Source organism: Ziziphus jujuba, chromosome 11 (genome assembly GCF_031755915.1).
Source record: "Ziziphus jujuba cultivar Dongzao chromosome 11, ASM3175591v1".
NCBI lineage: Eukaryota > Viridiplantae > Streptophyta > Magnoliopsida > Rosales > Rhamnaceae > Ziziphus > Ziziphus jujuba.
Window position 1 is genome coordinate 13,918,946 of NC_083389.1, and position 23,487 is coordinate 13,942,432.

General features: G+C 36.0%; 3 protein-coding genes and 1 long non-coding RNA gene across 4 annotated transcripts; 3 read left to right on the plus strand and 1 right to left on the minus strand.

The window, feature by feature from the left end:
• Nucleotides 1-7,368: 7,368 nt before the first annotated feature.
• On the plus strand, nt 7,369-9,854 carry LOC107432705 (uncharacterized). Its single transcript, XM_048466170.2, has 4 exons — nt 7,369-8,259; nt 8,919-9,036; nt 9,155-9,404; nt 9,509-9,854. Exons 1-3 carry the CDS (start codon nt 7,619-7,621, stop codon nt 9,371-9,373), a joined length of 978 nt encoding a protein of 325 aa, XP_048322127.1. The 5' UTR covers nt 7,369-7,618; the 3' UTR covers nt 9,374-9,404; nt 9,509-9,854.
• Nucleotides 9,855-14,179: 4,325 nt separating this feature from the next.
• Nucleotides 14,180-18,035, minus strand: LOC107432719 (receptor-like protein 7). Its single transcript, XM_016043901.4, has 2 exons — nt 14,466-18,035; nt 14,180-14,383 (listed from the first exon to the last, which is right to left on the minus strand). The coding sequence occupies exon 1, from the start codon at nt 17,892-17,894 to the stop codon at nt 14,502-14,504; it is 3,393 nt and encodes a 1,130-aa protein (XP_015899387.4). The 5' UTR covers nt 17,895-18,035; the 3' UTR covers nt 14,180-14,383; nt 14,466-14,501.
• A 2,688-nt stretch (nt 18,036-20,723) lies between these two features.
• Nucleotides 20,724-21,847, plus strand: LOC132800076 (uncharacterized). The gene is made up of 3 exons (XR_009634974.1): nt 20,724-21,329; nt 21,405-21,548; nt 21,653-21,847. It is a non-coding gene; the product is annotated as an uncharacterized LOC132800076 (long non-coding RNA).
• Nucleotides 21,848-21,956: 109 nt separating this feature from the next.
• LOC132800084 (uncharacterized) lies at nt 21,957-23,171 on the plus strand. Its single transcript, XM_060813050.1, has 4 exons — nt 21,957-22,038; nt 22,165-22,719; nt 22,831-22,926; nt 23,007-23,171. Exons 1-4 carry the CDS (start codon nt 21,985-21,987, stop codon nt 23,154-23,156), a joined length of 855 nt encoding a protein of 284 aa, XP_060669033.1. The 5' UTR covers nt 21,957-21,984; the 3' UTR covers nt 23,157-23,171.
• The last annotated feature ends 316 nt before the right edge of the window (nt 23,172-23,487 follow it).

Here is a 23,487-nt window from a genome sequence, read left to right on the forward strand (position 1 = left end):
GTGTGGGGATGTCTAGCTAAAGTAGTGATACCTACACCTAAGAAGGTGAAGATAGGTCCTAAAACTGTTGATTGCACTTCCATAGGATATGCACAGAATAGTAGTACGTATCGGTTTCTTATGCATAGTTCAGAAATTTCTAATATTCACAAGAACACAATAATGGAATCGAGAAATGCATCATTTTTCGAACATATTTTTCCGTATCAAGTGGAAGAAGAACCGAGTTCGTCTAAACGAACTTACGATACTATCAGTGATGAAAATAATGATAGTGATCAAGAACAAGCGAATGATGATGAGACTGAGGTTGAGATCAGACATAGCAAAAGAATAAGAACCGAAAAATCCTATGGTCCAGATTTTCTTACTTATATGCTGGAAAGTGAACCTCAAAGCTTTCAAGAGGCTATAAATTCTCCTGAAGGGAATTTATGGAAAGAAGCCGTTAAAAGTGAAATTGATTCCATCCTGCAAAATCATACTTGGGAGTTGGTAGATCTTCCTCCAGGTTGTAAACCTTTGGGTTACAAATGGATCTTTAAAAGGAAGATGAAAGCAGATAGCTCAATAGATAAATACAAGGCGAAGCTTGTAATTAAGGGATACAAGCAAAAGGAAAACCTTAATTATTTTGACACTTATTCTCCAGTAACGAGGATAAATTCTATAAGGATGATATTGGCGATTGCTGCATTGCGGGATCTTGCAGTACATCAAATAGATGTGAAAACAGCTTTTCTTAATGGAGATCTAGATGAAGAGATCTACATGGAGCAACCTGAAGGTTTTCTACGCTCTAGGACAAGAAAAGAAAGTTTGTAGATTGGTAAAGTCCTTATGTGGACTTAAACAAGCTCCAAAGCAGTGGCATCAAAAATTTGATAATGCCATGCTAAAGGATGGATTTAAAATAAATGAATGTGACAAATGTATCTATATAAAGGATACAGATGATGGATATGTCATTCTATATTTGTATGTAAATGATATACTCATAGTAGGTAGTGACGACAATATGATCTTAACTACAAAAACCATGTTAAATTCCAAATTTGATATGAAAGATATGGAGCTTACAGATGTGATTTTATGTATAAAAATCACGAGAACTTCGAATGGAATCATTCTTAGTCAGACGCATTATGTAGATAAAATATTGGCTAAGTTTGGTAATGATGATACTAATATAGCTAGAACACCCATAGACATGAGTTTACACTTATCCAAAAATAAAGGAGAGGGTGTATCTCAAGTGGAATACACTAGGGTGATTGGAAGTCTGATGTACTTGATGAGTTGTACCAGACCAGACTTAGCCTACGCAATAAGTAGACTGAGTAGATATATGAGTAATCCAAATGAAGATCATTGGAAAGGGATCGTTAGAGTACTAAGATACTTGCGATATACTCGTGAATACGGTTTGCATTATACAAGATATCCTGCTGTATTAAAAGGATATAGTGATGCAAATTGGATATCAGATATTAAGGACTCAAAGTCCACTAGTGGCTATGTGTTCACATTAGCGGGTGCAGCCGTGATATGGAAGTCCTCAAAACAAACTGTGATAGCTCGATCCACAATGGAATCTGAGTTTATCGCATTAGATAAATATGGTGAAGAGGCAGAATGGCTACGCCAATTTTTAGAGGACATTCCTAAGTGGCCTAAACATGTGCCAACAATAAGTTTATATTGTGATAGTCAATCTGCGATTGGCAGGGTACAAAATATTATGTATAATGGAAAGTCTAGACACATTCATCGTAGACACAATTTCATTAGACAACTAATCTCAACTGGAGTTATCTCAATAGACTATGTGAAGTCAAAAGATAACATTGCTGATCTGCTAACCAAAGGGTTAAATAGAGAACTAGTTGAGAAATCATCGAGAGGAATGGGATTAAAGCCCGTGAGTAAATTCGATATGATGGAAACCCAACCTAGTTAACTGGAGCTCCCAAGATCTAGGTTCAATGGGACAACGCAATTTTAAAGACTGGTATAAATCACTGTGGGGGGTTAATCCTCTGCCAATTCCTATGATAAAATAGTGATAGAAAGAGGTTACGCATAAAAATATGTTTTTAATGATTCCTATAAGTGTGTGGTTGGTAATCTATGCATAAGTATGCTGATTACATAAGAAATAGGAATCACCTATGTGAGAGAGAAGAGTGGCCACTTTAAAGGAGAATTGTTAATGGCGCAATTCTTTAAAAACTCTCGCAGAACCAGGGAGGTGTTCGGGGCCAAAATGAACACAACAGTGAGAGCTGAAGTGTATCAGGAAGGAATTATGTGTGGGCTATATTGTCATTTACACAAAGGACGAAATGGTTCAAAGATATCGTATCTATCATAAGTCAGTAAAGAAAATGTAATCTCAAGGGGGAAGGTTCAAAGAGTAACATCTACCTATCCTATGCAGGTTCCAACTAGAGAGCTTTACTACCAGAGTCATGCTTTGTTTAGTCAAATCATTCATGTGGGGGATTATTAGATTTTTGGACCAAAAAACCAAAATGTGAATGATTTGGGCCTTAAAAGGTTCTTAAGCTTTGGTTTTGTTTCTCTACCTTTTTGGAAAAAATAATATTTTTGAATAAAATAAATAAAATATTTTCAAACGTGGGAAGTTGAGAGTTTTGGTGTGTTAAGAGTTAGTGTGGCACAGGTTCTTTTCAACGTTCTAGCAGTTTCTTTAGAAAATACAGAGAAAAAAAGGGTTTTGAGTTTAACGAGAAAAACCAGAGAAAAAATAGTGACAGTGGTAAAGTGAAGGTACACAGATAGTTCGAACAGAAAAGCTTCGGGAGTGCTGAATCTGAAAGCTTTTGCAGCCGTTGTATCCTGGGAGACATTCGCCATAAAACTCCTGCACAGGTAGGCGTAAAACGTCTTAAGGACACTGTATTATCACACAGGCTTCGGTCAACCTTCTAGAAAACAAATCAATTTAAGGACCTACAGGTTCTAAAATGCTTTTATTATTATTCTTTATTTAACTTTATTTTATTTAGTTTGTATTAAATTGTCCACATGTATTTACATATATTCATAGTAATTTTTCCTAACATAACTGACATTTGAATCAACCGTGACCAGCTAAAGGTAAATTGTCAGACTCAGACACACACATTGAAGCCATCCATAGGCTCTCTCTCTCTCTCTCTCTCTCTGCTCCACCATTTTCGCTCTCTGTCTGAAATAATTAAATTTCTCACTAGGTGTTTTTTTTTTCCTACTAAATTAAAGAAAGGTGGAAAATATAATACAGGAAGGTCCCTTCATAAGGGAGACCATGTTATAATCTTTATAAAAAATTTTAAAAAAAATAAAAAAATAAAAAATAAAAAAAAAGAGAGAAAGATGGTTTAAAACTACAACATACAAGAATTTCATATGATTCTTTAAGAAAAAATGACATTTTTTTAGAACATCATACTGCTTTTATTTTTAAATGATTATTAAAATAAAAATAACAATATATTGGAGAATATATATATATATATATATATATTTTATCTCATACTAGAAAATGTACTTATTTTAACACAAATGTAACACCCCGTCCCAAATCGCACCGGAATCCGTGCACGTTGACCGAGGTTGACCGTTGACCGTTGATCGAAAGGGGTCAAAGTTGACTTTTTGACTCGATGAGAATTTTGAGTTGACTAGGGTACCGTGGCGAAGTGCACGATGCCACGAGTTCGTAGACTGGTAGCACGTCGAAAACGGAGCTACGGTTTGAAAGTTATGGACGAAACAAGTTGCAGTCCAAACTGTCCAAGGGGTGTCGGAGTTGACTTTTTGTTTATGGGGAATTGAGCTTTGACTCATGCATGGTTGTGAAGTGCTCGTCGATACGAGTTCACAGACTAGCGGCACGCTCAAAACGGACATCCGGTTAAAAAGTTATGGACGTTTGAAGTTTACCAGATACCGTATTATTTTAATGTTTTTGGTCGGTGAACAATGAAATGCCACGTGTCAGCTTCTGATTGGTCCACGTGGCATGAACAGTATCACGCGGGGTTTTTATTTGTTAAAACTCTCAGGGAAGAGAGAGAAAGAGAGAGAGGAGAGAGAAAGAGAGAGAGGAGAGAGAGAGAGAGTCACCGGCCGCCGGTCATTTTCACGTTTTCCGGCCTAGTTACTGTACACGCGCCGGCCATCCAGATTGCCCACCTCATTTCCGGCAAAACCTTCAAATTTCACGGCGAACGGCCGCCGGACGCGCCCGGATCGGACGTCCGAAATTTGGCGGCGATTTTTCCCCCTCCACCGCCGGCCACCGCGAATCGGCCCTATTCCGGCCGATCTACAGTACACGCACCATACACCCATCATCCTCTCCTCAAGTCCGGCCTACCCACCAAAAATCACGGCCATCGGACCACCGACGCGCCGGGATCGGAGTGTTTTCCGGCGAGGGGCTGGAAATCTTCAAATGGTGATTTCTCCGCCGTCCGACCTCCGTTTTGCTCACCGCCGGTCCCGTTGGGTTGCTCTCCTCAAGATCTACAAGTCTGCAAAATTTCACGACCAACGGCCACCGCACGCGCCGCCGCCGACGACGGTTGCTGGTGATCGCGGCGGCTCGCCGGAAAGTACTGTTCCGGCGAGTACCCGAAATTCCGGCCAGCTCCAGTCCGCAGTGTTCGACCTCCTGGACCCGAATCCGAATTCCATTTCCGCCAATTTGCGACGGTTTGGGAGAATTGCGGAGCCGAAACTCGAAAAGCTTTCCGGCGAGATTCCGACCCGTCGGGTCCGATCACCGGAAAGTAAGACCGAATCCGTGATCCTCATCACGCGAGCTTCGATTCGGTATATAACTCATAAATTCTAGATAACGTTTGTGTTTTACCCCCGGGTACCGGGTATTATTTACCCGAATAAAATATTAATTTATTTGACTGTCTGTGAATTTTGTTCTAGGAGCACCGATGAGTCGTAGAATTGATCCCGTAGTGGATCGTGGGTTAATTGCGTGCTCCAGGTGAGTGACCCACCTTCAAATTTATTTTGGGGAATTTAATTGGTGAAATATTATGTGTGATTTAAATATTTGGAAATTAATTTCTTGTGCCAAATATTTATTGAATTTATTGTGGAATTATTTATGAATTTATTGGATTTAAGAAAATGTGCATTTTACAAATTTATGCCATGTGAAATTATGTTATGGTTTTGAGGATTTTGAAATTGGTGTGATTTTAATGGTAAATTGGGCACGATTTGATTTTCAAATATTTTAAGGAAAATATTTGGTTATGTTGGTGATTTCAATTTTTATAAAATATGCCCATGGAATATTTTGAGATTTGATTATTATATTTCGAGAATTATTTATGCTTGGAAAAAATGTGGATATTTGAATTGATGGATTTGGGACTTGGTGGATTTGAAAATCATGGGATTTATGGCATTGATTATAAAGAAATTGTGGAGAATTTCCCGGTTCAAGCGGATGGATTATGCCCGCTATGTTTATGAAAAATGTGAAATTTGTTTTATGATTTAAATTTATGGATTTTATGATTTTTAGATGCACCGTGCACGTACTGGTGTTCTGATTATGTGATATGGTATATGTGATATGGATATTGTGCACACGGATATGATTAGCGCGCAGGTGGGTGTGAGTAGCGCGCAGGTGATATTATGAGGGTGTCCTGTGGATGCCATCGGAGAGGGTGGCCACCCCCCTTTGGCCGGGACACCAGGTTAGCAGCGGCGCAGTGGGACGCCACGCGACCGTATGCCGGTTTCTCTCTATAACCTCCTGTCTGGCAGTACCTCGGGACGCTGGGTACTCTGGCGCCACTGGTATATAGTGGGTGCATCAAATGATTTCAAAACTGTGTTTTAAAAATAAAATGTTTTGAAACTGTATGGGAATTAAAAATTAACTATTACTGTTTTGCTATTTATTTGATGTCTTGGTTTTCGAGGAGTATGAATAAAGGGTTTTGTGAAAATGTTTTAAAAGGGGAACTCTTCCAACTGAGAGAATTGTAAGGGTTTTGAGAGAAATTATTATTTCCAAATAATTATTATTTATACTTATTACTGTGATATTATATGGTATAGTAGTAGGGTCGCTCACTGAGATGATTAGCATCTCACACTCTTAAATTCCGTTCCTCTAGGTACCAGGTTGTCGGTGTTCATCCAGAGCGGACTTGATCTTCATCGCTGTTTTACTTCGTGAAGTACCCTGTTCTTCTTTATTGCAGTTGTACTATTTCTTTCACTCTTGTTGTATTTATCTTGCACTGGATTACTGTATTTTTGTTTTGAAGTGCTGAAATTTGTGGAACCAATTTGTAGTTTGTGGGAGGAATAAGGGGATATTTTTGAAGTGTGTTTTCAGTGCAGGTAAATTTGTGGTAAGTAAATCCCTTAGGGGAGGTGCTGCCGGATTTTCCGTTGGAAGGTTCGGTGGTATTTCCCTGGGATCAGGGCTGTCTAAGGTTCCGGAGGAGGAATTCTGGACGGGTCCTGACAGAAATTTCAAATATTAATGTATAACAAGTACTAAAAAGAGCATAGTTATAATCAAAATAAAAACTCCACTAATAAAAAAAATGCTATCAATTAATAAATAATTAGAAAATAAAAATTTTCAAATGAAATGCAAAAGTTGTGATATATACATACTAAATAAAATAAATATTACTAGCTCGCGTGGTCGTGCACCACTACCAGCGCCACAGTTGCGCGGGTGCGAGTCACGGGTGGGGAGGGTATAGGGGACAGCAATAAATAAAATAAATATTAATTTTTTTTTTTGGAATAAAAAATAAATATTAAATTTGATAACAAGAATACCCGTTTTAATAATTATATTAATAACTGTAAATAAATTTTATGAATATACAATATGTTTTAAAAATAATTATTTTTTTTGTTAAAAAATATTTAAAACGTCCCGCCCCATTTCCTTGTTAGGAATCCCATCCCCACTCTGGTTTTTTTTTTTTTTTTTTAAATACTCAGATAGAAAATGAAGATTACAAACCAGATTAATAAAAAATGTCTGTCAACGAATTCATTGAGATAGTTAAGTAAATCGATTTATTTAATAAATCATTTACATTTAGAATTGAAAGCTGATTTGAAAAAAAATAATAATAATTGAGATATATTTATTTACATTTAAAACTGTAATTTTAATCGTAATCGAAGAGTAAATTAATCGCTACCATTTCGGAGGACTATTTTTCTTTTTCTTTTTTTGTGAAAAGAATAATATAAATCCCCATAAATATAAAATATAATAAAATAAACTGCAGGGAATTAATCCATTATTTGGCAAAAGATAAAAATAAAATAAAAAAACAAAACAAAAATCAGAAAATAATTTCGTCATTTTCTCGCTAAAACCCAAAACCTCTCCAAAATTCGTCCTCTTTCCTCTTCTGTCTCCGGCAAGCAAAAACATTCGATGAAGCTCACTCAACCTCTCACTGCAGCAATCACCTCGGCTTCTTCTTCTTCTTCTTCAACCAAGCCGCCAATTGTCTGAACCCCCATTAACAAACCTCACAATCTCCAAAACCATCCACGAACCCAATCAAAAGATTTAGCAAAACCCATGTCTCCTCTGTTCAAAGCCCTCCTTTCCCACCAGTACCATTCCCACTCTTTCCTCAAACCCCAAAATTTCATCCACCAGCCCGTCTCATTGTTCTCTCTCTTCCCGAGAACTCTATCAGTCTCGCCTCAATCTGAAAAACACCATAGCAATCCCAGAAAGCCTCTGGATGTTTTGTTCAAAGAGGCAGTAGAGCTTTGCCCAAAATCCGAAGACAGAGGAACCGAAAGTGACGAAGAAAACAACCAGGTGAAGAGGGGTTTGAGAGAATTGGAGGTGGAGTTGAGGAGTTTGAAAAAATCGGATTCCGATGATGGCAAAAAGAAAGGGCAAGAGAAAAAGGGCAGCAAGAATTCTCAAGGTAGGAGGAGCATTTACGATGTGTTTACCAATCGAGGGAGGTCCGTTGATAAGTGTATTGAGCTGAAGAGAGAGGAATCGGCGGTGCATAAAGAGCTTTCGCCCGATATGGAATTGTTTGTTAGTCATTTGTACAAGGAAGGCTACTTCAGGGATGCAAATTTCTTGCGCAGGAATAGTAGTGGTAATTTGGATTTTAGCTGTTTCGAGGATAGCTATGGCCGCGGATTTATTAAGTGTGCTGTTGAAAAGTTTGCCAAAGACAATCAGGAAATTGCCAAGTAAGAAAATTTTTTATTTGTTCTTCTTCAGATTAAGTTTAGTTGCTTAATATGTTTCAGTTTTTTGTTTTTTGTTTTTTTTTTTTTTTTTTTTTTTTTGGTTTTTGGAGGATGGTTAAGAAATTTAAACACATTCCTTAGAAGTGAACAGTTTCTCATGAATGAGTAAAAGAAATTACAGTATTTCTGCATTGGTGAGAAGACCCATTGGCATTGGAGGTTGAGTGGGATAGTTTTGTTAGCTATTAAGAACTTCTGAGTTTTCCATCTATTAAAACTTCTTCTAACCATAGGATTGGATTTAGAAGAATTCATATTATGGAGCCAGGTGAAATGTGCTGGGCTATGAAATGATACCAGAACAATTTCCTGTTTTTATCAGGCTGAAGTTCTGTTCTCACCATGATTCCTAACAATATGGAACAGAAGCAAAACGAAAAAGACGAAAATTGCTCAACTCTGAACATTGTACCATTGTAAAGAGCCTAACAAAAGAGGTTTCAGTGAGCCTAACATTGATGCTTTGTTCATGAGTTGCATCAACTATTTAATATGTTATTTTGTTTGTTGCTGCTAGCAGATTTATTTGTTTTTGGGTAAACTTTCCTGACTCTTGATGGCTCCTTCCTATGTGTTAAACTTGGATTTTGAATTTGCAGATGGGTTTCAGGCAGGGATTTGAAAAAGGTAGCACTTTTTGGATGCCCTTCCCTTTCAAGGAGGAGTGTCTTTTCTGCTAAAAGACTGCGTAGTTTTTTTGAAATTCAAGAAAGCACTGTAAGCCAATCTTCCATTTACTCTTTCTCTTCCCTCCCAAGTCCTATCAACTTTGATTTGACTTAGATGCTTTATTTGAAGACTGTAAACATTCTGGTTTCTCTTTATTTTTCGTCAGGTTTGTAGTAAATGTGTGTTAAAACAATCATGCAAGTTTGTGAATCAGAATGTTTGGAGGGGAAACGTCAAGAATTTGAATTTGACAGATGCTATGAATGTAATCACTTTGTATGCTTTAGATGCTGTGCCAGCTCAGCTGGTTGTGCCTGATGAACTAAAAGCTTCTATTAGTCGGTTGCTAAAAGAGGTCTTAAAGCTTAGCCAAACTATTTCATAAAGCAAGCTAATGGTTTTTACAAACTGTTCAGGTAATTTACGATTATTGCTGTGGTTAATACTTAATACTATGTTTGTCGTTTGTCATTATTGATGCTACAATTTTGTTTCCTTGGTGCCTTTAATTTTAAAACAGAATGAACGAGTAATGAGAAGAAACCAAATGTTGTAATTGAGGAAAGCAGTTACACAAGTCAAAGGAATTGATTTAGGAGATAGTAATCAATCCAAATGGAATACTCTGCATGTGGCTGTGACTCCTGGCCAAATTCTGGAGACGAACTTGCTTCTGCATACCAGTATGGACCAATATCTTCTATGATCTTGATTTTCTTACACTAATCTTTGAACCCTTTTATGCTCACACTTTTATGTTTGCCGAACTCCATATCTTCTTGAATAAGTTTAAATGGTTCGCCAATTAATTGAAATCTATTAACAGCATATTAACACAATAATAGAAGTTCATTCTTTCTGTTGTACATTCAAATATGTTTTGCTGGTGAAACAGCAGTTCAGTTTAGGGATTCAGTACCTTTTATCAACTGTCATTTCTAGAAATTAAATGCTGTCATTTCGTAGTTTTACTTCTTGTATCTAGATTAAAGCCCAATGTCACTAAGTTTGAGTTGTAGATCAAGTTGTAATTGGTTTCATGGGCCTCTGCATTCTAATGCCAGTCTCTTCAACTTGCATGACTCCGGCAAATCTACCTTGCACTTTCTCTTCAATTCCTTTGGAATTATTTGATTGTGGTTGATGCAGGCAAAGGTTGAGTCGCTGAAGTTGATGCAAGTTGAAGAGACTGCTTTTAGAATGTACAGGACCACAAAGCCAAAGGCGGCCTAGGTTTAGGCCTTCCCAAACTTCATCTTCCAATAACTACCATTTCTACTATCTATGAAGTAATAGTACTCGGCATAAGTTTGGTTAAAATTGTAAGTGGGTTTTTGAAATGCTAACTCTTGTTTGACTTGCAACAAATTAGCAGAGGAAAAGTAAGTGAAAGGAAGTGGTAGTGAAATTATTAATGTTGAAAGAATGTGAAACAGAGAAGCAATATGAGACTATGAGGAGAAGTATGGTGGCATACAAATTGTGGCAATTCATCACATATCCGTTTTTTTTCGAACGATCTAGAGTCAGTATTCTGGGTTTGTGGAGCTGTCTATGGACTAATATATAACCCTTTAATTTGTTGGTTTTAAGACCTTCATAAATGTAACTCTTGGTCAATAGGAAAGGATTTCTTTAATCTCAAATAATCATTATCTAAGAAGGCTAGTTTCTTGGTTTTGTGAATCTCTTTGTTTTCTGTAATACTATCTTTCTTCTATACCAGCGAAATAGTCTCAATAAGTGTAAAATAAAGAAAATAATTGGAGAGACAGAATTGAGTGTTGCTCAATAAGTGTAAAAATTATCTGAATTTTATTTTTTGTTACATTAATATAATATGGAACGTACTAGAAGAATCTACCATCAATTCAATACGAAATAAATAAAAAAATAAGCATTACTGAAAAGATTTAGATTAATTACTCTATCTATTGGTCTCTAAAAAGTCTAAAATATAATGTGTCTCATTTTGGTCCCTAAATATTATTCTCTATCATTAGGCCCTCAAATGCAATCATAACTGCACGGTTACTCATTTTTTGTTTTTATCTTTTACCCAATTTGATACTAATGGAAGTGGCACATGCAAGTCAATGTTAAAGTGTTGGCCAAAGGGAAGGACGGTCAATTTTTAGGGATTAAAGTGAGATTTTTATATAATTAGGAACCAATTTGAAAGAAACTTTAATAATTAAGTAAAAAAATAAAAATCTGAAAATTTTAAACAAATATTAGAAAAAGTGAAAGAAATATTTATTTGATAATGTAAAATGAAATAACCTTTTCATTTCAAATGAAAAAAAAAAAAAAAAAAAAAAGGAGGAACCACAAAAAGTTTCAAATACTTTATCGAGTGGGGAAGGAATCTAACCGAATCCATTGTTTGAGAAATATCTCCGAAGACTCAAAGGTCTCTAAGGTTTTCTATGGAAGATCTGTAAAACTAATGCTAGATCTGTTAACCACAACTAAAATGATTGACAAGTCGCTATACTTCTTGGAATTTCTTCATCAAATCTATATATCGAGAAATCAATGGATATGAAAATTGTTATTATCCTCACTAATTCCATTTTTAGACCCTTATTCATCAGCATCACCGAGTCTTGATATTAAGATAAGTCAATTACCATATACTTCAAAAGTGATGACTTTATCAAAATAATAATAATAATAATAATAATAAGTAATATGATTATTGTTTTAAAACTTTCTGAAAAACCAAACTCTGGATCCACCACAAATATGCATTAAACAGAGTTTCCTCAATCATCAATACAATCTGATGTTAATCATATCATAGAAACATAAAATTAATTTGGAAATCTAATGTTAATCACAGTACAATCCGATGTTAATCATATCATAAAAGTAATATATATGTGTATATATATATATATATATATATACACATATATACAATTTATAAAATATATTGATAGCACTTTTAGTTTGGAAAACTAAGAGGATACAGCCAACCCATCTTATGTGCAGTAAATGGCACGCTAAGTTCGTCTTACCAGAGTCGGCACTAAATGACTTTGGTGTCGTCGCTGTGTCTCAATCAAATGACTCTTATTTTAAGTGAAACAACAGTGACACACCAAGAACCTGCCACTAAAATATCAAAGTCATTGAAATGGTGGGACTCAAATTGTCAAATTACACAAAGTGCACGCAAGAATATTGATCTTCACCACCTTGTATCACACGTTCAAAGTAGAAATTCATGCTCCAATCTTTATCATGCTTGGTAAGAGATTCTACCCAATATCTCCCCAGAATTCTTACTTTATGTCATTACTTATAAAATATTGCAATGGAGGCTTCTTATTTATAGTTTTGGAATGCGGAAAAGGACCGTTGTTCCTGGGATGCTATTATATGCAACATTTTAACGGGACATGTAATAAGTTTAGAGCAGAGTTGTAGTTAGGCCTATGCATTCTAATACCAGTCTCTTCTTGCATTGACCTCAATGAATCAACCTTGCACTCAACAACTTCACATTTTCTTCAATTCCTTCAGAGTTGGCTATTAGATTCTGGTTGAAGCAATGTTGATGAAGGCAAAGGTTGACTCGTTGAAGTTGATGGAAGTTGAAGAGGCTGCTATTAGAATGTTGAGGACCACGAAGCCAACTGCGGCTGAGGTTTAGGATCTTCCAATAACTACTCTTTCTACTATCTATGAAATGATAATACTTCGCATAAGTTGGGTAAAAATCATAGTTGGGTTTTTGAAATGCAAACTCTTGTTTGACTTGCAACAAAGCAGAGGAAAAGTATGTGAATGGAAGTGATTGAGAAATTATTAATATTAATGTTGAAAGATTGTGAAACAGAGAAGCAATATGAGATTATGAGGAAAAGTATGATGTCATATAAATTGTGGGAATTCATCATATCTTCATTTTTTTTAACGATCCAGAGTTTATGGAGCTGTCTATGGACTAATATATAATGCTTTATTTTCTTGGCTTTAAGACCTTCGTAAATGTAAATCCTGATAAATAGTAAAGGATTTCTTTAATCTCAAATAATTATTATTTTTATCTAAGAAGACCAAAATTAGTTTCTTGGTTTTGTGGATCTCTCTGTTTTTCTGTAATACTAACTTTCTTCTATACCAACGAAGTAGAATCTCAATAAGCTGTAAAATGAAGAAAATAACTGGAGAGACAGAATTAAATGTTGCTCAATAAATGTAAAATTATTATAATCTTATTTTTGTTACATTAATATAATATGGAACACTAGGAGAATCTACCAGCTATTCAGTGCGAATTAAATGAAAAAGATTTAGACTTAATTATTAATTATCTTTTAGTTTCTAGAGTCTAAACTATAGTTTAGTCTCATTTTGGTCTCTAAATATTATTCTGTAATCATTAGGCCTTACTCAATTTTTATTTTTCTATCCAATTTGATGGTAATGAAAGTGGCACATGCAAGTCCATATTAAAGTAGACCAAGGGCAAGGACGGTTAATTTATAGGAATTCAAATGAGATGTTTATATAACTTAGGAATCAATCTAAAATAAATTTAAAAATTAAGGAAAAAAAAGTAAAAAATTTGAACTATTAAAATCTGAAAGAAATATTTATTTAGTTTTCAATCCAAATAATAAAAAAGAAACTTTAAAAATAAAAAAAGGTATTTAATTTGTCAAGTGGGGAGGGACTCTACCAGAATACATTTGTCTAAGAAAGATCCAAAGACACAAGCTCGTTAAGATTTTCAAAAGAAAACTGTAAAACTAATGTTAGATCGGTTAACCACAATTGATGATTTAAAAATCTCTATACTGCTTGGAATTTCTCCATCAAATCTATTTTTCAAGGAATCAATGGAAGTGGAAGTTATTATTATCTTCACTAGTACAATCTTTAGACCCTTATTTATCACCATCATCGCGTCTTGATAATAAGACAAGTCAACTACCATGTACTTCAAACATAATGACTTTAAATAATTTTAGATATAATATTTAAATGATATAAAAGTAATTTTATCAATAATAATAATAATACAAGGGTAATATGATTATTGTTTTAAAACTTTGTCAAAAACCAACTCAACATCCAACACAAATATGTATTAAACAGAGTTTCCTTAATCATCATTACAATCTAATGCTAATCATATCATAAAAACGTAAGAAAACAAAACCACACAAAAAAAATATATCAAAAAGCATATACCACCAATTCCTTGATAAGAATAGTCGAAAGCAATATGTACAATCATATATATTTTTTAACAAAATCATAAAACATCCTTCAATTGCCAAAAAAACTTAAAAATAGAAAAATTCACTTGATGAAGAACCACAGAACAGCAGCTTTCTCCATGCACCGCCAACCAGAATGTGCCAATTATATATTCAAACTATTCAACAAAATAAAGATGAAAAAGTTAAACAGAATATATTATTAAAAATAATTTTTATACATAGTTAATATATAATTACCTGGCGTATAGCAGAAAGATAAGCGAAAAGAGAGAATCATCTAGGCCTCTGTATGTTGACACCAAATGTTTTGGAAAACCAATTTGGTCTTTTGGAGATGATAAAATGTCCTGCAACCATTCCAATTAGGAATCCGCATCCGTATCCCAAGGCTACTACTCTCCACCCAAAGTCATATCCTGAATCTGATTCCTGGTCTTGCTGAGAAGTTGGTGTCTCAATGTCATCGCATTTTTTGGGCAAAGGTAAGCCGCACAAACCAAAGTTTCCCTCAAATGCAGAAGCTTGAAATGTTTCCATTTGTCCGCCTTGTGGTATGGGACCTGTGAGATTGTTGTGGGAGAGGTTCAAATATTCAAGAAATGTCAGCTTAGCAAACTGCGGTGGGATTCGACCTGACAACTTGTTTTTAGAGAGATCCAAGGACTCCAGCTCTCCAAGGTTTGAAAAAGATGATGGAATTGGCCCTGTAAAACTATTACTTGATAGGTTGAGCACAACTAATGATTGAAGATTCCTCAGGCTTATTGGAATTTCTCCTTCAAATCTATTATTTGACAGATCAATGGATGTAAAAATGGTTATGATCTTCACCATCACAATTTCTATACCTTTATCTATTACTTTCAAAGAGGCATGATAATATGTTTTTCCGGAATCACCATATTCCATATACTTCAGTTGTGATGAGTTATCTTTGTTGGAAATTTGCATCATGGAGCTCCAACTTTTGAAGTAATCTGGTGGTAAAGTTCCATTAAACTCATTGAAAGATAGATCAATAATCCGCAACTTTCTAAAACCAAAAACTTTGCTGTGAGGATGCCATACAGGACCATAGAATTTATTGCTTCGCAAAACAAGAACCTGCAACTCTGAAAGTTCAGGTAACCAAGAAGGGAATGTGTCTTCTATTTCATTATGCCCAAGGTTAAGAATTTCCAACTGTTGACATTTGCTTAAAGAGTGTGGAACTTTCCCGTGCAATCGGTTGTTGCTGAGGTCCAATGTCATTAAGTTGAAGTTGGAGGAAGAATTATGTACACATAATTGACCCATGCAGTGGGGAATAATGCCAGCCAAAAAGTTATTAGACACATCAAAAAATCCGAGATCTTTCAACTTACAGAAAAATGGGTGAATGCCACCAGTCAAGTTGTTGTTTGAAACAATATAGTAAGATATGTCCTCTGGTGGAACTACAAGTGGGCCTTGCAACTTGTTGGAATGTAAGTTTAGATACCTTAATTCATTCCAAGGTAAAATTGAAGGGGCTACCTCCCAACCGCTAATGAAATTGTGAGAAAGATCCAAGAAAAACAAGTTGTTTATACTAACACTCAAGAACCATTTAGGTATGGGGCCTTCAATTTTGTTGTGGGAAAGATCCAATCGCTGCAACTCATGTTGGGACTTCAAGAATTCTGGAAACTCAGTTATGTTGCAAGAAGACAAATTGAAATATGCAAGATTGAGAAGAATGGAAGCCATATCATGTCCATATGATAGTTTGGAAATATTATTAGATGAGAGATCAAGCACTCGTAAGCTTGAGAAGGTGTCCAACTCAACTGTGCCACTCAAGTTATTTGAACCAAGTTTAAGCCATTCCACGTTTCGTAATTTGGATATCGACTTTGGAATTTCCCCATTTAACATGTTTCCACTTATATCCAATCGAACCAATTGGGACGAGGAGATATTCTGAATATTGAGAGGGCCGCTGAATTGATTATCAGACATGTACATCCCTTCCAAGGAAGAAATTGCAAACAGAGACCAATGAATGACTCCTTCAAAACAATTACTAGAAATATCCAAGTAGGCTAGCTGGCTAAGGTTTCCAAGAGAAGGAGGAATTTGACCACTAAGATTATTATAGGAAAGTTCTAAATCTTCCAGCCTTGTGAGCTTTCCAATCGAAGGAGGAATTGGACCACTAAGATTATTATAGCGAAGATACAAATAATCCAGCCTTATGAGCTTTCCAATCGAAGGAGGAATTGGACCGCTAAGACCATTATTTGAAAGATCAAAAGACTCCAGCCTTGAGAGGTTTCCAATGGAAGGAGGAATTTGACCACTAAGATTATTAATTGAAAGATTTAAATCTTCCAATCTGATGAGGTCTCCAAATGAAGATGGAATATTACCACTGACACCACTCTCTTGGAGATCTAAACTTCGCAACATTTTTAGATTTGGAAATGAAAATGGGATTTGACCACTAAAATTATTTTCAGAAAGACCTAGAATTTCCAGACGTGTGAGGTTTCCAAGTGAAAAGGCTACTTCACCACTAAGTTGAAGCGCATGAAGCTCCAAAATAGTGAGCTTTGAAAGTTTTCCTACTCTAGGAAGAAGTTGATTAATGCCACCGAAGTTGTTTCCGGAGAGGTATAACTCTGTGAGTTCGGAAAGATTCCAAAACGAAAAAGGAAGAGTGCCTGAAAAATCACAATAACTGATATCCAAAACATTCAAGGACTTGAGGTTTCCGATTGAATCTGGCAATCTTGCTGAAAGGTTTGTCCATGAAAGAATTAAGGACCTCAGGTTACTGCCATTGTGAAACTTTGGATGAAAACCAGTGAAAATATCATTCCTTGATAAATCAATGACTTTCAATTTAGGCAAGAGAAAGATATTATTGGGAAATCTACCATGCAAATAGCATCCACTCAATGAAAGAGATTCTAAGGAAGATAAGTTTGCCAAGGATTCAGGTAGTGACGAAGACAGGTCCACGCTGTTTAAGAGAATTTCTCTAATATTTGTCATGTTTTTGACAAGCCTTGTGATCATGTCTACCCTTTGTAGGTAAATATAATCACCTTTAAATGGATCCCAGTGGTAATTGTAAGAGAGATCAAGTGAAATCAATTTGTTCAGCCAAAATATTCCAGATGGGATATGCCCACAGAAAAAAGATGAAGAGAGGTTGAGATGTGTTAACCTTGAAAGGCGGCCCAACTCTGAAGGAATTGCAGAGAAACTGAAGTTGTTGAAGGCGAGATTGAGTCGTTGGAGTTGATGCAAGTTGAAGAGGCTGCTATTAGAAAGCAGAGGCCCATGAAGCCAACTGTGGCTGAGATCAAGGCTTTCCACATGTCCGGTTTCCATGTTGCATGAAACACCATCCCAGTAGCAGCAGTCCTTTTCCGCCTTCCAAAACTTCATCTTTGGATAACCATTATATAACAAATAATAATGATAAGGGACATCTTCATAAGAATAGTTGAGTTTATGAAATGCAAACTCATGTTTGAATTGCAACAAAGCAGAGGCTTGATCCGGGAGGCATAATGTTTTGTGAAAGGAAGTGGTAGGGGCATTATCGATATTGAAAGAGTGTGAAACAAAGAAGCAAGATGAGGTCATGAGAAGAAGTATGATGGCATATCGAATGTGGCAATTCATCGTCTTCATTTTAGGCTTTCAGCAGAATGATCTATAAAACAGAGTCGGTATTCTGAGGGTTCTGCGGAGCTCTCTACTATATATAAAGCTTTATTTATTTACTAATATATATAAAATAAAAAATAAAATAAAAAGTTTTATTTTAGTGGCTTCAGACCTTTGTAAATGTAAATGTAAATCTTGACCAATAGAATAACATTCTTTTATAATTTCTTGCTTTGGTTTACCTCTATCTTTTCCTTTTGATATTTTTATCTATATTACAATTTTTATATATGATGCAGAGTCTGAAGAGAAATAAAATAAATAAAATAATTGGAATGACAGAATTAAAGTGTTGCTCAATTTTTCCACATATACACCGTAACAAAGATTAAAAAGTTTTGGATATCAGTCTTCATAATTAATATAAGTAGTTAAGCTTCAATTCTTGGAAGACTATTTTTGGAGTCTTCGTTACAGCCAATATGTTAATTAATTTGGAGTGTCTATTGTGCTGAGTGAGAAGTTGACATGATCGAAAGAAAATCTGTATTAGCATTTGGAGAAAATAGCCGTGTATATCAAGTTAGATTTAAATTTGTAAATTTATATTATTTTATTTTAAATTTTACATTATAATTTTATAAACAAGTCCACGTCATACTTAGGAAATGTGACTAAAATATTTGAGTCATATAATACCATTTATATATATTTATTGGATTACCATATGAAAGTCTCTTTTTTTTATTTATTTTTTATTTTAATAGATTCGTACATCTTCCAATAATATTACATAATGCTAAATCATTTTGAAAAATGATTTCCACAGTTGATTATGAATTTCTATTGCAGCCGTACAGAAAACACACCACGCATAGGGGAATTTGGCCCAATACCCCTGTAGGACCGAGCTTCATGAATTTTACCCCTTCAATTCATTTCTTTTTTGATCTACCCCTTAATATCCCTTATAACCCTCAAACAAAAAACAATTACTTACATATCTTTTTATTTTTAAAACCAAACAAAAATAAACGGCTTTATACACGAACACACAAATACAAACAACCAAACCGAAGCTGTCGTGGAAAAGGCAAACATTAGGATCTCATCTCAGCACAGGGAATAAGGTAATTGGTTGAATCTCTTTCTTTATTTGTTGCCGTGGGATCGGTGTGGGTTGTTTTTGTGTGGATTTGGCTTTATGTTTATTTCTTTCGTTGCCGTGGAGTGGGTTTTTATTTATAATTTTTGTGTTTATATTTTTTGAAGATTTATGATAGATTTATATTGGGAATTAGTAGGAAATGAAGAGAGGAAAAAAAGGGACCGGTTTGGCCTTGATCAGTGGCCGGAGGTGGAAGAAATAGGCCGGTGAACAATCGGGTCGGTAGTGGTTTAGGTGGGTTTATTTTTTGAAGATTTAGGATAGATTGATATTGGGAATTAGTAGGAAATGAAGAGAGGAAAAAAATGGGACTGGTTTGGCCTTGATCGGTGGCCGGAGGTGGAAGAAATAAACGGGTCAAGAATCGGGTCGTGCTGGTTTAGGCGGGTTCGGGTCGACCCGGACAAGGGTTGAAGATGGATTGAACGACATGTCGTTTGGGATGGACGACACCCAGACGACACGTCGTTTTTTTTTTTTTTTTTTTTATAAAAAATGCTTTTTTTTGGGTATAGATATATATATAGAATTGAAGATAAGAGAAAGAGAGAAAGAGAGAGAGAGAGAGAGAGAGAGAGAGAGAGAAATTAATTAGAGAAAAAATGAGAGAAATACTTTATGATTATTTTTTTTGGATATTTTTTGGGAAAGAATGAGAGAAAGAGAGAGAGAGAGAGAGAGAGAAATTAATAGTAATTCATAAAGGAATGTAATACCGTCAAGAATTCCCTATTAGATTTTTTTCCTTGTATTCATATACAAAATAATGAAATATATTATGAATTTTGGGTCACAAATATGTATGAAAACTAGGGTGGCGTTTATTTGATCCAAAAAGCATAAAAGCATCCTGTCTAGATAAAGGTAATATGTTTTAACGGTTGTTGACTAAGACCAAAAGGACCCTTACAAGCAGCAACATCAACATACCCATCCTTAGGAAGAGAGCGTATAAAATTGAGGATTGCGGATATTTATACATGTATGTATACATAGTTGACAATGTTGTTAAAGGTAGATAAAAGTTTATTAATGTTGTCAATATACATTTGTAGGTTGTACTTTATAATGGCACCAAAGAGGAACTTGCGACGTCAACCGAAGAAGGGAGTTAAGAAGGTGGAAAGTAAGAGACGCGGTGGTAGCACAGCAGCAGCACCCGACTCTAAGCGTCAACGTACTACTAGGAAGAAATCCAAATCTGAGACGGAAAGCACCAAACTTCGAGGGCACGTTCCACTTTCCTCTCCCCCATCTGATACGGTAAGTTTTATATTCATTTAGGTTGTTTTGTGCGGTAAATGATAAGACATGTGACAGTATTTATTCATGAATGTGAAAACTGAAGAAAAACTTCACCCGATGGCCATCGGTAATTGCCGATAGGCCATCGGGCTTTTTTTTTAGTTCATTGTAGGTTGATTACCGATGGTTTCATCGGTAATTTCCCGACAGTTCAAAAATGTGAACCCATATGTCTTAAGATTTAGTTGGAAATTATTATTATCAAGTTAGGGTGGAAAAATAGGGTATGATTAAATCGTTGATGTCAGTTCCATTTATGTAATTCATATTGCAGCCCATCGATGCTCCAAAGGAACGGATGTTGCAGGATGCCGATATAAATAAAGGTAGGGCACATTCATTTGGGAATCCAATAGGGGCGAACAAAGTAATTACAAGTGTCCTCACAAGTGAGAAGCTCGAAAAGTATAGACAAACATGTTTTGGACACTTACTTGACATGAAGAACCTCCGGTTCTCTGGTCAGTTAGTGCATCACCTGCTTTGCAGACAAGTTGAGTCCAACAATCCAGAAGTACTGGAGTTTAACTTCGGCGGATCTGCAGTGCGGTTTACGAAGTGGGAATTCGCACTCATTAGTGGGTTAAAGTTTTGTAGGTACCCTTCGATGTATGATTTGCAAATTTCCAAAGGAAATGAGCTGCGCACGAGGTTGCTAGATGACAGGAGTGACTTGAAACCGCCTGAACTGGAATGACTATTCAAGGATACACTTTTTGTGGATGATTGGGATGCTGTTAGAATTGCGTTACTATATTTCTTAGTTCATGGTGTACTCGGAATGGATCCGAAGGTTCAAATAAAAAAAAAAATTCATTGATTTGGTTGCTGATCTCGACGTATTTAATTCCTACCCTTGGGGCATTCTGAGCTACAAGGAGACGATCAACTCATTCCACAATGCATTCCAGCTACGAGGACGAGGACGTGCAGTAAAGAATATATCACAGTATTATGACCTAAAAGGTTTTCCATTGGTGTTTCAGGTATGGTAATATATTTAATACATGTAGCGTTTACTTAAAATTTATATTTAATAACCTATAATTTGTATTTTGTAGGTGTGGGGGTTTGAAGCAATCCCTGATTTTGGTAACCAATTTGCCGACCGGTTGGAAACCCGTTGTCCGAGGATCCTTGGATGGCATACTCCAAGGCAACCGAACCATTTTGCTGTCCATAATTGGTTCTCCTCCAATAGCAGTGTAAGGCAAATTTTGTTTAGACTACATGGTACGACTACATTCAAGTTACATTACCATAGTCAGTTTCCAAATTTACTTTTTTTTCCTTTCTTCATTGCATGTAGTATGTTGTGCACTGGACGTTAGATGCTACCGATGAGGAGAAGACTATGGATTACTGGCGAACAATAGCAGTTGACATACATGAAGTTCGCTACACGTCACCTCCAATTGTAGCACCAATAGTTGGCGCTAAAGATGTTAGAGCTAAAGATGCGTCCAAAGCTGGGGAGCATTCTAGTGGCCCTCCAGATTCTAATTTCAGGGTATGCAATTGTTACTTGCATGCAAATTTGTATTTCATATGTTGTACTAATATATGTTGACTTATGTTTTGGATATTGATAATGATTAGCTTGCTTTCTTGGAGGCAAAAGTTGATGAATTAAATAAAGAGATGGCAGCGTTAAGGAAGATGCTTAGTTCTGTTATTGACCAACAAAAGCATCAGGTATCATTTAGACAACTTAGTATACTTTACTTTAGTGCTTCAGCATTATTAAATTACATATTGTAATTCAGCAATTATTTGTTGTTAGAGTTTGGGAACTGCAAAAATAATCATTGTGTTTTGCAGGCCGAGCATCATATGCATAGCCATTCACCGTCATCTTCGGTTAGACCATCATCCCCTGTGGCACCGTCTGTTGGAGAGCAAGCTGAAGAATTTGATGCACCCATAGACGGTTCCAATGGTAGGAAGGAGGATGATGATTGTAATACACCGGTTGAGCCTATCGTACCTGGAGGACCCTATGTGGAGGATTCCTGGGCTTTGGTGCCATATCGGCCTTTACATTTCGGGTGGGATATCGGTGCTTCAGCTGACAGTCCACATCATGACCAATCAGCTGAGATTGAGGTGGAAGATCGGAAGCATAACGTTGGTGATACAAGCCGATTCGGTCGAGTTTACCACCAGTCACATCGCGTCATCTCTCCTTACACCGACCCGTGTAAAAAGAAGGTCAAATTTAATCTTACTCGACCTATTGATGCATCAAAGGAGAGGGCGTTCGATGAGTGGTATAGGGTGGCACCGAAGGAAGCAACCGTGTGTACATCTTATATGACGGTGGGAAAGGAATTTTTTGCTGAGCTACTGACCGATGAAGGATGGTTGAATTCCGATGTAAGTTATATGTTTTATGTTCATGCAAAATCATTGTGGTCCTATGTTTGGAATGATGTTTTATTTATCACCTCGCACTTGTTACTTATTTCCTTTAATGTGGTTTTGCAGCATATTGACACTATTTTGTATTTCATACGAAAAAGACGGTTTGATAATGAGAAGATGTTCACCAACACCTGTGCCATATTAGACGTGTTATTTTGGGTAAGATGATGGGATGCTACTGCATTGCTTAATGTTATATTGATGATATTTTATATTGTATATATTTCATTATTTGGCAGTCATCCATCAAAGGGCGTTATCCCATATGGAGCGCATCTCGTAGCACATATTCATGTGATGCGACCCTTTGTAACTATGTGCGTGGGAGGTCACCCAAACCTAGCGTGTCGTGGCGGATATGTGATTATGTAAGTCCATACATATATTGAAAAAAATTCTCACTAAGTTTCCCATTTTGTGGATAATGAGGTTATGTTCTAATTTGCAGGTGTACATCCCTGTCAACAATGGAGGAGCGCATTGGTTGGCAGCATGTGTGGACTTGAAGGCCCGGCATATTGATTTATATCCATTCAGATCCAGACGTGTCTCCCACTTTAGATCCATTCACGATGACCATGATCAAAGATGCACCCCGCCAAGATAATGGGTATGAATGTGTTGTCATTTCAAACAACTTGTATTGCTGCTGTTTTTTATTGTGGTTACGTGTGAAAATACACGTAGTTGGTTTTCATTAATGGTAATCATTAATGCTAT